This window comes from Trichosurus vulpecula, chromosome 8, assembly GCF_011100635.1.
Source record: "Trichosurus vulpecula isolate mTriVul1 chromosome 8, mTriVul1.pri, whole genome shotgun sequence".
Classification (NCBI taxonomy): domain Eukaryota; kingdom Metazoa; phylum Chordata; class Mammalia; order Diprotodontia; family Phalangeridae; genus Trichosurus; species Trichosurus vulpecula.
In genome coordinates, this window is record NC_050580.1 from 75,821,552 (window position 1) to 75,837,000 (window position 15,449).

General features: G+C 41.9%; 1 protein-coding gene across 1 annotated transcript in view; it reads right to left on the bottom strand.

Moving 5' to 3' along the window:
- CNNM1 (cyclin and CBS domain divalent metal cation transport mediator 1) overlaps positions 1-15,449 on the bottom strand; it is a 66,933-nt gene that overhangs the window by 13,182 nt on the left and 38,302 nt on the right. Inside the window, exons 9-10 of the mRNA XM_036736530.1 lie at positions 12,009-12,071; positions 3,035-3,195 (exon numbers count right to left, since the gene is read on the bottom strand). Of these exons, the coding sequence (XP_036592425.1) occupies positions 3,035-3,195; positions 12,009-12,071 (224 nt within the window). The remainder of the gene's footprint in view (positions 1-3,034; positions 3,196-12,008; positions 12,072-15,449) is intronic.

The window sequence follows — 15,449 nt, forward strand, 5'->3', positions numbered from 1 at the left end:
AGAATCGATACAAGTAGAAATTCATGACAATATTAATTTTGATCTTTTCATACTTGGGCTTTTTGTGCTTCCATTTCATAATCTGCAAAATGAGGCTTATGCTAACACTATGTTCCTTACCACCCTTCCTTACATGATACAGGTGATGACCTGAGGTAATTTCTGTAGGCCTTTCAGAAATTCACTAAGAAAGACACCTAGTTAAGAATTATTTTTAGATTCTCTAGTTAGCATTTTTTTTCTAAGGATCTATAGTATCTTCCCCTGATAGAACTTATGGAACAAGCCACTGTACTTAATGCTCTTCAAGGAACCACTGAATTCCTATTCCCCAAATACATGGAGGCCTATAAAAATTTCGTGTTGCTCAAGAAGTGGCTTACAGTACCAAGTGCACCCCCACTAAAAATGTCTGCACGAACATAGGATCCTCTGCTCCAAGCATCAGCCAAACTCCAACATGATCACCTCCTGCTCACCGACAATGGTGAAGGAGGAGAAAATGGACAAAGTCCTCAAATAATCCAAGGACTTCTTGCCTTTACTCCCAACTTCCCTTGCTGACAAAACTTTTACCATCACTGCTAACGAATAAAAAGAATTGGCAGCTCAGATCTTATCATCTTTCATTTCTCTTATTCAACTCTGATGAGGGTTTGTATTAACAGTGAAATGGTTCCAGAGTGGAGAGGACAGTCATCATAAAAAAGCAGATGCATTCTATAATTCAACTATAGCTTTAATTTTTAAGTGCTTCCATGTCTATCTGCTAGTTTCCATACCCACTTTTTGAGTGTCCCAATGGTTGAAGCAATGGTGTGGTGAAATAGCACTGGTTTGGGAGTCTGAGGACCTGAGTTCAAATTCTAGCTCTCCTCTCTGCTAGTTGTGTGACTGCAGACAAGTCACTTTACCCCTCTGGGTCTCAGTTTCCTCATCGTCAGTAAAATGAGCGGCTTCGACTAGATGACCAGCTCTAATCGATGTTACCTTCCAATTCGAAATCGATGTTCCTCTGTTTTGCTACATGTGTTTTGTTTCTTTTCATATACAGTCATCCTCTAACCTTTGCCCACATAATGTAGTTTGAATAACTGATTTGGTTTTAATGGGGTGTTTCCCAGGGCTCTGGCTGTTACACTTAGAGACATGCCCAAGAGACTGTTCTCTTTTGTAAAACTCCAGACGTTGTCCCTTTGCTACAACAGTGCAAGAAAGTTGTTTTTTTTTTTGTATATCTGTGATTCCAAAATGCCTCCTTTGAAACCCTAGTATGGTAAGCACGTGATGAGGGCTACCATGTGAGTGAGCACACTTGAGATAATTTGTTGCTCTAAGCCAAGCTGGTTCAAAAGGTCAGCCAGGTACAGTGATAATGATGTTACTGTTGCTGCTGCTGCTAGCCATAATAACTTGTACTTATATAATAACTTGTACGTATAAAGCACTTTACAGTTGGAAAGGACTTTGGCATCATTACCTCACTTGATTCTCACAATAACCCTGGCAGCCAGCTAGCATAAATCATCCTACTGCCAGTGTATTGATGAGAAAGTACTGGCCAAGAAAGGTTAAGTGGTTGGCCCTAGGATGGACACTAGAGCCTTCCCTTCTAAGGTTATTTTCCATTTGTTCTGAATGTAACTTTTATGTACCCAGTTATTTATACACTCTCTCCCAAACTCAATTGTAAGATCCTTGTGGGCAGGGACTATTTTTGCATAGTCCCAGTGCTTAGCATGATATTTGGCACATAGTATGTATTTAATAAATGTTTATCGATTGGTTGATTGATAGTGGATCCAAGATTCAAACCCAGATCTTCAGACTCTTAAGTCCAGTGCTTTCCCCCCTACACTGTGCCCAGATCAGCAATAGATTTTAAACAATTTGTAGAATATAAGTGCAAGGAAGGCAGGTGTGAGGGATGGGGGGGGTGTTGGAGGAAGAAGGAGAAGGGACTAGAAGGAGAAAAAGGATATTTACTGAGAAGTTTCTCTGTCAACACCAACTTAAATAAGGGGCATGATAAGCCTTGTTTTTCTCTCATTATACATACAGTTGTGCTAGTAATTTGTTTTATGTGACATTTGAAGAATACGTTTTTTCCCCATCACATCCTGCTGACATGGAGTAATATAGGATAATAGAAAGGGTTTTGGGCAAATACAGTCAACTTCTGCTTTAGATTATAAATCTTAAGCGATTCCGATTATGAAATCCTAATACCGTCTCTTCTGTGCATGTCGCCCGCCAAGCACCTGCTTTTATTATTACTGTTATTGCCATGGTTATTTTGTCCAGACTTGTTATTTAATTGGTATAGGTATTAAATACATATGCATATATTTAATTGGTATTGTATAAATATTAAATATATTTAACTAGAATATTTAAATTGATTTTCCAGTGGGGAACCTCCCTTTGTCAATGTATGTCAACACCTACTCTGCAATTCACAGTCTTAGAGAGCTACCTATGGCCCAAGGAAGTTACTGACTTACCATGGGTCATACAGGTTGTATATATTAGAGACATAAGTCAAACTCAGATCTTCCTGATGCTAAAGCTGGCTTTCTATCCACTTGGCAACATGGCCTCCCTTTAAATTTATAATATTGAAAGAACACACACAAGCAAAACTCAACCATGTGGACTATGGAATCAAAAGTTTGGAATTCTGTTGTGCCCCAGGACAAACTGTTTCATCTTGCTCAGTGCCTTAGTTTCTCCATATGGAAGAAAGAGAAAAGAGACCTACCTTACGAGAGTGTTGCTGGGCATAACATGAAGAATAATGAAGATTAATGAAAAAATGTCTTTATGAATATCAAAAAATAACTAGTTCATTGCTAGAATGTGGATTGTTTCTCTGACATCTCTTGTTTATTATAGGGTGACACAATCTAAGGGATGATCCTTCAATGCTTGATTGTCTTCTCTTTGGTCTGGGCAGCTGCCTAGCCTCGTGAGGTCTGTGCAAAGTGGAGGGGGGCCAGGCCAACAGGAATGGAAAGCCCTCCTGGAGGGTTACCTTCACAAACTGCACATCACTGAGGATGTGGACTGAGTAGTCAGGCGTGTAGAGGTTGTTGCTGCTGTACAGCTGGGTGGTGCTGCCCCCATAGTCACTGCGCTCTCGGTTTGGAGACTCAGAGCGGTTCAACCCACTGCAGCGAGAAGGGGATCGGTTTACTGCAGAGGTTGACAAAGGAGGAGAAGGAGGAGGAAGAAGAGGAGGGGGTGAAGGAAGAAGGGGGAGAAAAGATGGAAGCGGGGTAGGGTGGAGGGAAAGGGGTGGAAAATGGAAAAGAGACAAAGAGAGGCGTTTACTGAGTACCTCTGGACTTTTAAGCAATGGTCACACTGGGTAGTGCTAAAATGCCCCTTGTACTTTCCTCTGAACCTGAGCACAGTCTTGGGGAAAGTGTCAGGTTACTTATACAGGGGGTCAATAGCCTTAGAGAGGAATCCCCTGATATAAACAACTGAATGGGTAAACATTCTTTCCCTTTTTTCATGCTCCTTCCCTTTACAACTTCTACAGAGAAGAGTTGGGCCATTTTGTCAGGAAGGATGCTGAGGCTATCCACAGGACTACAATCATCCCTCATTGGTTTCATGTGGCTGCAAAGAAGGACCAGAATAAGAAGATGAAACACAGTACTGGGAACACTAATTGTCTTAAAGGTCAAATGACTTATTTATTAACTGGAATGAATCTCGCACCAGGTGTGGCATTTAGGTTCTCACAGACTCATCATTCTCAGCACACAGAATTGCCAACTTGCCAGTGACTGATCATTTGGTTATGGTTACCCACAGGCCTCCTATTCTAATCCCTTGAATTCACTGGTTCCTAACTTTCCAGAAGAAGATCTCCATAAGTTTCCTGTGCAAAGATAAGTTTGTTGGGGATGGGGGAATAGGGACTGGACCTGTGATCTCACTGGTATAGGGAACTCCTTGGTATAGAAACCTCATAGACCAATGCAAGCCAACATTATCTGTATAGCTTCTAAGATGGAGAGGCGCCTAGATAGCTGAGAATTTAGCTGGTATGCCCAGGACCATGTGGTCAATATGTGTCAGGGGCAGTACTTGAACTCAGGTTTTGGTTCTAAGGCCAACTCTCTACCCACTAGTCACACTATCTCTCTTGCTGCAGAACCACAAGAAAAAAGGGTAGCTAGGTGGCCCAGTGAATAGAGCATATGACTTGGAATCTGGGTGACCTGTGTTCCAACCTTGCCTCAGACACTTACTAACTGTGTGACCCTAGGCAAATTACTTAACCCTGATTACCTCAAAAAACAAATAAACAACAACAACAACAAAACAAACAAAAACAACAAAAGAAAATATAGCTTCCTTGATCTAAGTCTTCATTATACTTACCTTCACAAATTCATCCAGAAGGTGACAATAATTATGACAGCTAGCATTACATATCATTTTAAGGTTCACAAAATACTTTACAAATATCTCGTTTGCTCTCACTGTCCTGTGAGAGAGGCAAATGCTATCATTATTCCTATTTCATAGAAGATGAACCTGAGGCAGACAGAAGTGAAGTGATTTACCCAGGGTTATAACATACCTAGTACGTGTCTGAGGCAAAATTGGAATTCAGGTCACCCAGACCCTAAGACATGTTCTCTATCCACTGTGCCACCTGTCTGACTTCTGCAGGTGGCCCTCAGATTTCCTTAACTGTGAACTTTTACAACTACTACCCTGATGCCTCAAGATAACATGGAAGTGACCCTGATTTCTCTAAGGCTAGGCTAGCAGAGCACAAGCTCTGACTATGTGCCTGCTGAAGGTTCTGCTGTCTGAGGCCCAGCCTATCTGACTTTAGAGAATTGTCACCAGAAAGTTGGCCACAATCAACCTAGTTTTTAGCTATAGCTACTTAGGAGGACTGTTTACGATGGTGTAAGAGGGTTTACAGTCTGCCTCGGTGGGGACCTCATGAAAGTGCTGAAATATAAAGCAACCCACCAAAGTTAAAGGCAAGCCTTTCCCCATTTCCATTTGAAGTCTATCCTTGAACCCTCCCCAAATGACTGTCAAGGAGAGGAGAGTAGCAGCTAATAGCAGCACTTATAGTGAGGGGCATTTATAATTTGGGGTAAGGAGCGGGGCAATCAGAAGCTGGTAGATTCTGGTCCTAGTTCTATCAGTGAGTAATCTTGGGAAATTTAATTCCTGTATTACAACTCACTAAACCATGAGCAAGGGTAGTCATCATCCAATTAAAATGTGTATTGTATTGAGCACCTACCATGTACAAGAGGTTAGCCCCCGGATGAAAAGGACTTGAATCCATCTGGCAAAACATGCACCAGAAGTAATAGTAAAGTGTAGTCTTAACGATACTCTTATACTCACTAACTGAGACACATATCATTTAAGGGCATCAGCTCTAACGGCTTGGACCCACATGGAAGGAAATAAGCGGGTCACATTCTCCTACTAGCCATGAGGATCTAGAGTGAATATCTTGGGGGAAAACTGGGTCCTTTTTCCCAAGAGGGCTTCAGGGCCTGAATGGCTTAAGGGCAAAGACCTAGGATTGCCCTGAGATGTGACTTAGAATCTTCCAAAGAGGACTGCCCTGGCAATCAAGAAATCTCTATCACTGGCCTTTGTTGTTGTTGTTCAGTTGTGTCCAACTCTTTGTAACCCCATTTGGGGTTTTATTGGCAAAGGTACTGGATTGGTTTGCCATTTCCTTCCCCAGTTCATTTTATAGATTAGGAAAATGAGGCAAACAGAGTTGAGTGACTTGCTCAGAGTCACCCAGCTAATAAGTATCTGAGGTCAGATTGGAACTCAGGAAGATGCATCTTTCTGACTCCAGGCCCGGCCCTTTATGCACTGTGTCACCTAGCTGCACAATCACTGGCCTAGGAACTTGGAAGAAGGTCAGTACCATAGATATTTTCCAGACCTTAATGGGTTTTTCTCTCTCCCTGGATGAAGATGACCTAGACGTTTCTTCTAAGACTTAATTTTCCCTCCCCATCTTTCACTTCCTCCTCTTGTAATCCTTGCTTTCCTTCAAGACTCAGGTCAAACAACACCTAATACATGGAAGCTTTCCCCTCCAAGACTACCTGGCAGCTGTTTTGTACATACCTCTAAATGAGCAGAGGCAGCAGGCTTTAGTGAAGAGAGGGTTGGCCTTAAAGCCAGAGAAACTTGAGTTCTAATCCTGCCTCTGACCATGAAAGGCGGAACCTCTTACTGGCCTACACTCACTCTAACGTACTAAGTTTCAGAGAAGGTGCTGATTTTCCTTAGTAGAGGGAGTTCCTCAACTGGGAGTGCCTTATACTAGTGAAATAATTTTTGTCCTTGTGTCTCTAGCATCTTACACAGTATCTGGAACATAATAAGTACTTATTAATAATAGCTGGAATACACACACATTTGTAAACACATGTAAATATATATTATATATATATGTATATATATATATATGTATATATGTGTGTTCTTATTTGATCTCACAACCACCTTGTGAGGTAGAGCTACTATTATCCCCATTTTATAGATAAGGATATTGAGTCTGAGAGAGGTTATGTCTTGACCAAGGTTATACAGCTAGTTCAAACTAATTTTCCTGACTCCAGATAGCTGCCTAATAAATGAGAGGCTCATCACCAGACTGGAAGAACAGTAATGCATTGTTCAGCCACAACAGCTTTTAACAACCATCTACTGAGTTATGGAGGAGGCTGGCGGAGGAAATCTCCCCAACAATGAGATCCTAGCTCCTACAAGGGCCAGGTACAGCTTATTCTTCTCACCTGCCTAACTTAGTGATGAATATAAGGATGGGGGAGAGCAGCTCATTGGTTCCTAAGAACCAATTTAGATTTAGATTCAGATTTAGAGCTCGAAAGGTCACTCAGGTAGGAAGTATCTGAGATAGGACTTGAACCTAGATTGCCTGACTTGGAAGTCAGTGTCCTTCCCACCATCCCATGCCGCCTCTCTAATAAAGAGAGGTTGGGTAAGAGGGGACTGGGATATCGGAGGGCATTTTCAAGGGCTCCACCAAAACAACAGTTTGCGTTAATGGCAGAGACATTCAACAGAAAAACATTGACTTCATTTTCTGGTAGGGTGCCCTTTTGGGGCAGGTGCTGCTCCCCAGTTGTGACTGGTTCAGTAGGGACCGTGCTGATGTCTCCACCTCACTTAGTCTTGTGTAATTGTGGAAAGTAGGGCAGTCTGTCCGAGAGAAGCCTCTCTGTCAGTGTGGTATCTGGATCTAACCCACCAGGCTCAGCTTAAGGGTCCTGATCCCAACTGATATGTACATAGCCAATGGGGAAGGAGGGTGTGTTGGGGAAGTGCCTTTGGAAAGCCCTCGATCTGCTGGATAACCTCTGCCTTCCACTAAGTTAATATGTGACTCACCCAATCATAGGTTAGGAAGGGCATTGTGCTAGGTGTTGCTCCTTTATCTCTTGGTTCACAACAAGGGAGATATAGTATTTCCTTTTTCTGTGAAGGGAGGGGGTTGAATTGGCTCATCTCCCATATCCCTTCGGGCTCTAAAAGAACTCCTTTCACTTACTTCTATGGCTACTACTGGTCCTGTCCCATCACTTTACTACCTGTAAACAGGTAGAGGTGGTCAGTCCATTCCCTACCATCTCCTACCACCTCCCCCTAAAAGGTTTTCTGCCCTGTGACTCCTGGAGCTAGGATTAGCACACTGTGGAACCAGAGATCAGGGTGATGTTACAACCCAAGTCATATGTGGTGGATGGGCAGCAGCACCCACCTCCAGTTACAAAACAAAATTTAACAGACTGTTTGTTAACTTGTCAGCAAGATCATGGAGGGGCCCCTTGGTCAGGTTTGGGTTGGACTATATCAGAAATTCTTAACCTGGGGTCCATTAACTTATTTTCAAAAAATATGTTGATAACTACATTTCTGTATGATTGGTTTCCTTTGAAATTCTATGGATTTTATTTTATGCATTTAAAAATATGATTCTGAGAAAGTGTTCATAGGTTTAGGCAGACTTCCAAAAAGATCCATAACACCAAATATGGGGAAGTATCCTTGTTTAAGTGTCAGTAGTTTCTTAGTTTCTTAGACTTTGTAAGCATGAAGCAGGGCATGGACTGAACAAATCTCTGAGACCAGAAGGCCAGTCCTCTTTTTTTTTAAAGGCATAATTGATATCAACTTTTCTTTTGTGAGGAAATTGTTTTTGAGAAAAAAAATGCTCCTTCTGATGAGACCGAGTCCTAGCTAGTCTGAATTCTGTGTAAAAGCCTGTTTTGTTTCTCCAGTCTGACATTCCTCATTAGATAGGACACTGATGACTGCACTTTAAGTAAGTGTGTGCATATCCTTAGGGACTTCTGAGCAAGGGACAGGGAAGTGTTTTTAATAAAAAGAAGAAATCTGGAACAGACCAATACCATGAGCATGGCAAACAAGTTCACCTTTTCTAGTTCCCTTTGGTATTTCCTAAGAACATAGAGGCACAGAACCAGGAAATACAGCATGGAGAGAAAGCCTAGTACATTCCAAAGAGGATGGAACAGAATCCTGATCAAAGGCTTCAGCCAAAGGATGTCCAAGTGAAAGAACCCTACCTATTATGAGCAGCTATGGCTAAGCTGGTGAACATGACCTGCTATCTCACACCTTCATGCTGGAAGGGAACCACACAAAGTAGGAAAGGGAATACTACCCAAGTTGGCTCTGATTAAAGGGGGGATGGGATTAAGAATCATGACAGGCACAACTGGTGTGTGGGCATAGATGAGAATTTTTCAATGTTTCAGAAGGCCCCCTCACCACAGTAATAGATGGGAACTCTAAGACCTCACAGCAATTACGACCCTTGCTTTAGTTATAGCACGTGTATCTACAAGCTAGGGATGAGTCAAAATGAAGAAATGATGGTTCCGTCCAACTGTGTCCTGGGTATAGAATCATCGAGTCCCAAAGCTTGGGTGGTACAGAGGTGGCACTTTCTTTTAGTGTGCATGGATAGGGATGTGAAGCATAAGTCTGGCATGATGTCCATTTGTTGTAGCTGCTGGATCCTCAGCAGTGGGGCCCATGCCCTGTTAGTGATCACAATTGCTGACAATAATTGTTGAGGGGATTCTTGGGTCAGGAAATGGTTGGACTAAATGGTCTCTGAGTTCCCTTCTAACTGAGATAGGAACAGAGACAGAGTCAGAGAGATAGAGATAGAAAAAGATGGAGAGAGGGAAAAAGAAATGGAGAGAGGAGAGAGAGAGAGAGAGAGAGAGAGAGAGAGAGAGAGAGAGAGAGAGAGAGAGAGAGAAAATTGAGTTTGGCTATTGTCATTGAGCTATGCCTTCTCTTTTGCCAAATTGATTGGGATTGCATATAGCTACATGAGCCTGAAATAGAAAAAGTTAGAATTTTAGGACCCATTATTTGGTGGCACGAATATACAGAACTGCAAAAATAATCTGCCAAAACATTCTGGTAAAGCGACTTCTGGCCATAATCTAAATTCTGCAAATTGATCCCAGTTATGATCCTAGATCAAATTGCTCACACGCCAATGCTCACTCTAGCAGAACTGATGAAAATAGGAACACTTCCACTGATCATACTTCACAAAAGAAAAAAACCCATTTGTTTTAGTTTGCTCGAATACTCAGAGAAACATGCTAATTAATGACACCTTATCTGAGGATTTCAAAGCACTGAATCCAGTCTTGGGAGAAAAGATCTAGCTCTGAAAGCTGTTAACTCGCCCACAGTCACATGGCTATCATTGACCAGAGGTAAGCCTTGAACCCAGGTATCCAAAAAGAAACTCAAAATGCAGTTGTCTGCCTCTCCTGAAAGTTCTGTTTTTGCTTTGTTTCCATAAGGCTCTGTGTCAGTGAAGGGCTCACATCTGTCACATATAGATACTCTGTAGGACAGGAAAATAGAGGGTAAATGTCTAGGAGGGACAATGACAATGCAGAAGCTTGTGGGGCCCATCTATCTCCAGCAGGGGCATGAGAATATCTGGTCTTAATGACTTTCCAAAAATGTTTGTAAACTTTTACACCACTCCACACCATTCTCTCCTAACTCAAACAAGGGTCCTGGAGAGAAATAAGCGTTATGAACAACATGGGGAAGGTTTAACATTCTATAGTGAAACATTCTATGATGTGGCCATGAACATCTCCATTCCAGACCCTGGACCCACTTCCTTCTGACATCAACTCAGCTGCACTAAGCAGTGGTCCCAGAAGTGGAAAAGATGGTTGAGAGTACTCAATTGTTATACCTTATGTGATCAGGAGACTCACATAGGAGGAGAGATCATTTTAAAAAATAAATACTGTGCATACCTCTTACTCACACCTTTCAAGGGAAATAGCAAATGGAATTATAAAATGCCATTTCCAGACTGCTGTCAGTCAAAGAGGGAGCCCAAATGGCAATGAGACTTTTTCTTCTGTAATCTATTGCTGGCCTCGGGTAGAAACCTAGTAAGATCAATTAATAGTTGTGGTAAGGGCACCTACTTTAGATGCCCAGAGGAGGTGGCTGGCTAAAATGAGGCGACGGGAAGGAAGGTTGGCAGGAAGAAAGAATAACACTCCCACATTTCTTCCTGTTTTTCTTCCGTTGCTCTCATCATTCCTTACTTCTATCACATAGAGTGGGGGAAAACAACTCATCCTGCTCCAACTGAATATCTCCCATTTCTTTCCGTGTCTAAACATCTAAGATGCAAGTTAAGGACAAAGAATAGGGATGAAAAATTGAGAAGGGAACTAACTCCCAGACATGCATCAGCCAGGCATTGGTGAAGAGATCTATGCAAATAGGACTCTGTAATTTGGAGCCCCGGCCTGACCCTGATTGACTGTGAAGCTTATAGAGTAAAATGCTGATCAGACAGAATGCCTGGAGAACATTTTAGTTAATGAACTTTTCTGGTTACCTGAGGGTTGAGTAGACAATCCTTTCGATTTCAATCCTTACTGATGAAAATTCTAAAACCTCTGAGTTTGCTTTTCTAATTTCAAAAAGTATAGTATTCAGCAACCTCTTCGCTAATGTCTGAGATTCTTTCAGGGAATTCAGAGAATCCTTCTGGGTTATTTATAATCATAGGACCTCTGGAGAAACAGAGGATTTAGAGACTGGGCTGAATATTAAGCAATCTCCACGCATATTCTGGAATCTGAAAGTTTGTTTTGTTTGTCATTTGCTTCTTCACTCCCTCCCCCCCACAAAAAAGTCCAGTCCATTAAGACTTCTAATGAATTAGATTCTGGTTAATCAAGGTTTTACTGAACCGTGTATTTGTCTCAAGTTTTACCTTATTTGCAAAACAGCAATAGATACATAACATTTAGTTATTTTATGGGAGACATGGAATTAATTGGAAAGTTGCTTCAAGGTTTTTCCTTGTTTTCTTTTTGGTCTGAACCTGTGGTTTTATTGGTTCAGGGAACTGCTAAACTTCCTCCATCATTATGGATCAGCAACTCACCTGAGACAGTCAGGAGCTTCATTCTGAGCATAACTTAAGGCAAGAGATGCTCCGTGAATACAGAGGGTTGCCTGAGAGGCTATCCACAGTTATATAACAAGTAGGTGTTAGAAGCAGGTCTTAGACATGAGTTCTCCTGACTCGATATCCATTATGCTATGTTACCTAGAGAAGCTTCTCTAGGACTTTGTATGTGTATTTCACAGATGTACTCCATGGAGTTAAGTTCTTGAATGACATCATTATACTGGTAAATCCTGGGCTACACTATAATGGTAAATTCTTAAATGCACATGTAAATTATGCTTCTGCATGTGTGAGTAAGTCACATTCTATGATGTGGCAATGAATGTCCTCAATCTAGACCAACTTCCTATCATGGTATAGAGGTACAGACCAGCTCCTCATGCAGGGCAGGGCAACCAGCGCCTTCCAGCCCCTAAGTTCCACAGCGTCCCCTGAGACAGCCATGCACGATTACCTGGGGAGCCTGCCAAGGATTCCCCTCTGCTGAAGGCGAAGGTACGGGACACTGAGACAGGCACTAGAGAGTCAAGGAGATGTGGGTAGGAGAAAGAAAAGATAAACACAAGGAGAAAAACAAAGGAAGAGGAAAAAGTGTAAGACAATCTGTTCCTGAAACTTCACAACATTACATTACTCTGTCTGAAGCAAGACTGTTTCTGGATCCACTGATAACTCACCCTCAGCTAGAGCCAATCTGCTCCCAAACAGAAATGGAGACAGGATTGCCATGGGAGTCCAATGGTTAGAGCTAGGTCTGCTACTATCATATTTTTAAATGAAGCCTTTGGCTTCTAGGTAAGCAAATAGGCAGTCTTCAATCATGTAAATAATCTTGGTGATCAAAGTGGAAATACCAGCTATAAAACAAGATAATGCCCTAATGGAGAAATAATGAGTAGAAAACTCTCTCAGAGGTCCCCATTCTGGAGCAGCTCAGACCTTCACACCTTGACACTGATCTAGCTACCACACAAGCACTTCACTTCTCTTCCTAACTGAGGAAGCTCATACAGTTTCTTAGAGTCCTGTAAGAAAAAAACAGTTATTGAAGGTGGTTCCATTAAAGATATAAAACGAATACTTTTTGTAGCCCAGACCAGCTAGACAAAACACACCCCAGGCAAGTATCACCAAATGAACCCTCAATTCAATTAAGTTGAGTTAGAAGAGACCCTAGGACACCTTCGGCCTGGCTACTTAGAAGGCTCTAACCTAGGTCACAGCTCACCTGGTCTGGGGGGAAGGAAGCTGCTTGCTATCAGGCTCTTATCTTAACTAATGATTCTTGGTAACTTCGTGCCAAACTCAGTTGTTTCTAAGTTTCTGAAGGGCTAGACATGCCCAGTGCCCCCTTCTAAATTTTGACCCATTGTAGGCAGGGCCCTGACCACCTTGCCCTGGTTATATCTAGTACCCATGCCTCTACAAGTAGTAACTTGTGGGGGAAATAAAGTAGTTGTACCCTCCTTGTATCTGAACTAGGAGCTCCCTCCCCATGGATTAAATAGTACTATTTAATGAATAATGAAGGTTAGGGGTTAGGGTGGGGGATCAATCTGTTGCAGCCTTACTTCCATGCATCTACTTCCCAACTGGCATAAGCAGTATCCCTTGTCCTAACACTGCCCCCCCAACTCTTCTCTCCCCCTTTCATTTCTCCCTTCTTTCCCACAAAATTAAAGTGGGTAAAGTAAAGCTAACTTGAAACCTTTCCGGCAGTAGACTGGATGCTACCTACAGGTGAGCACACATTGAAACTGACATTGAAACTGACTACTGGTAGTAGCCAACCTAGCCTCTACTTGCCAGGGCAACTAACCAGAGGTGAATTAGTATTGAAATCCCTCATTTCCACACCTGCAGCAACATTACGTCCACCTCAGCAGACAGAAGGGATGCAGTTAACATCAGAGTAACTGACATCTGAGATACTAAGTAGCATCTGATGGGGAAGCCAACTTCACAAGTGGACTCAGCAGCCTCCAAGATCCCTCCCAGCTCTAATCTGTGAACCTATGATCTTATTAAAGCTCATCATTGCACTGTAAGCTGGTTTCTCACAGGTAGAGGAGTCTTTTAGAAAGTCCCATGCCCTACAACTATCAAGAAAAGTGAGGTTCCTTATCAAGCCTGATTTTATATGGTAGCCATGGGGCAAATCCTCCTGCCACCTTGTCATATTTACTCCTTACCTCATTGGCTGGTACAGTTTCAGTCTGAAATAATAATGATAATAATATAGGAAATCAGGCAAAGCAAGGGCTCATCTCCTGGTTCAGCATGCACTATGGTCCAACCAAAGCCTCTCCTATTGGGTTCACAGCTTGACTTGTGAAGGGAGATGGCTTTGTTGGGTCAGATTCTCAGTGGATGCTTCCTTCTAAGCAACTGCCCTGTAAGTAGGCTATCACCATATTTTTAAGCATTTTATTCACTGGGTAGAGATAGAGAATAGTAGTCTTCATCTTCACTGGCCTGTAGGTTTTTCCCCTAAAGGACTGGTTTTGTTTTGGTGAGTTATGCATTTACCCAAATTGATGGTGCATTGCTACTTACTGGGATTTCATTGAGAAGAATCAAAGTAACCTGTTGCACTAATACAACAGTGACTTTCACAGTGATAGAACCAACCTTTCACTCAGTCAGACAGTGTTGAAGATTATAGTCTGGCCTCACTCATCTTTGCTGTTGAAGATGATCAATACCAGGGTCAATGTACAGAGTGCCCAACTGTGGCTGATCAGACCAACATGACATACTCAGCAGGTACCACACAGTTCAGGCACAAATGTGCTCCTGCCTCTCTAAGTGAGTGGGACAATGCTTTTAAAATGGGACAAACTTTTAAAAATATAAGACAGAGTAAAGGAGGAAATGAAGTATTATATCTTTTTTCACGTGTTTTTGAGAGAATGAAAGTAGTCTGGGTTGAAGGGAAGAGAAGGGATTCTGAACTAGTCTTCAATCCCTCCTACCTACTCTGGAATTTTGGGAGCATACCAGTTTTGGGAAGACCTTACAGTTCATTAGATTTCTAAAGGTCACTCTTCTCTAAATGCTACAGGTCATCAAGGGGAAATAGGTTCTGGAGCTCACCCTAGGGGAATAAAATTCTTCTCATCTCTTCCTGACTCTGAAAGTCTCCCTGAGCCACTTACCACTCATTACAACCACATTAATGAAACCAAGGTGTCAACCATTCCACACATTGAGGACTGGGAGTACTTATGGTGTAGCCCCCTGGAACATGACCTCACCTAGCTTTCACTAGGTGAAGCTTTCATCATAGCTTTCACTGTGTTCCTACTTAACGATTTCATTTCCCTCAGCTACAGACTTCCCCAACACACTTAAATTTTATGACCCTCACCTACCAAATTAAGCAACACTGAAGTGTTCTGTTCTCATTTTAGATATCTGCTATATCTACTGCTCTGCTATGAGCTCAGGGTGTGCATTTGGGAAATTCACTTTCCTTTGCATTTCTGTTATGGCTATGAACTAAAATTATGTAGCAAATGATTCTGTGAAAATTCAGTTTCCTGATGCAGAGTAAGGGACATAAATTCTGAATCTCCCTGATGCAGTATGAGCTAGTAAGAGCCCTGAGTTGGGACTCTAGTTCCGGCTGGGCTGTTGACTTTCTGTATGATTTCAGATAAATCACTTTTTCAATTTCTCCCTATGAAGTAGGTTACATTACCCTAATTATTAATAGTAATGTAATAGCATTATAATTCATAGCAATGTAAACTCACACAAAGGAACACACTCACCAGGAAATATGATAATCAAGTGCTTTGGGATCCTTTGATGAAAAGTATAAAAACAAAGTGCTATTCTATTTTTTTGATGTTAAAAAAAAGAAATAAAGGAAAAGAAAGGAAGAAAATGT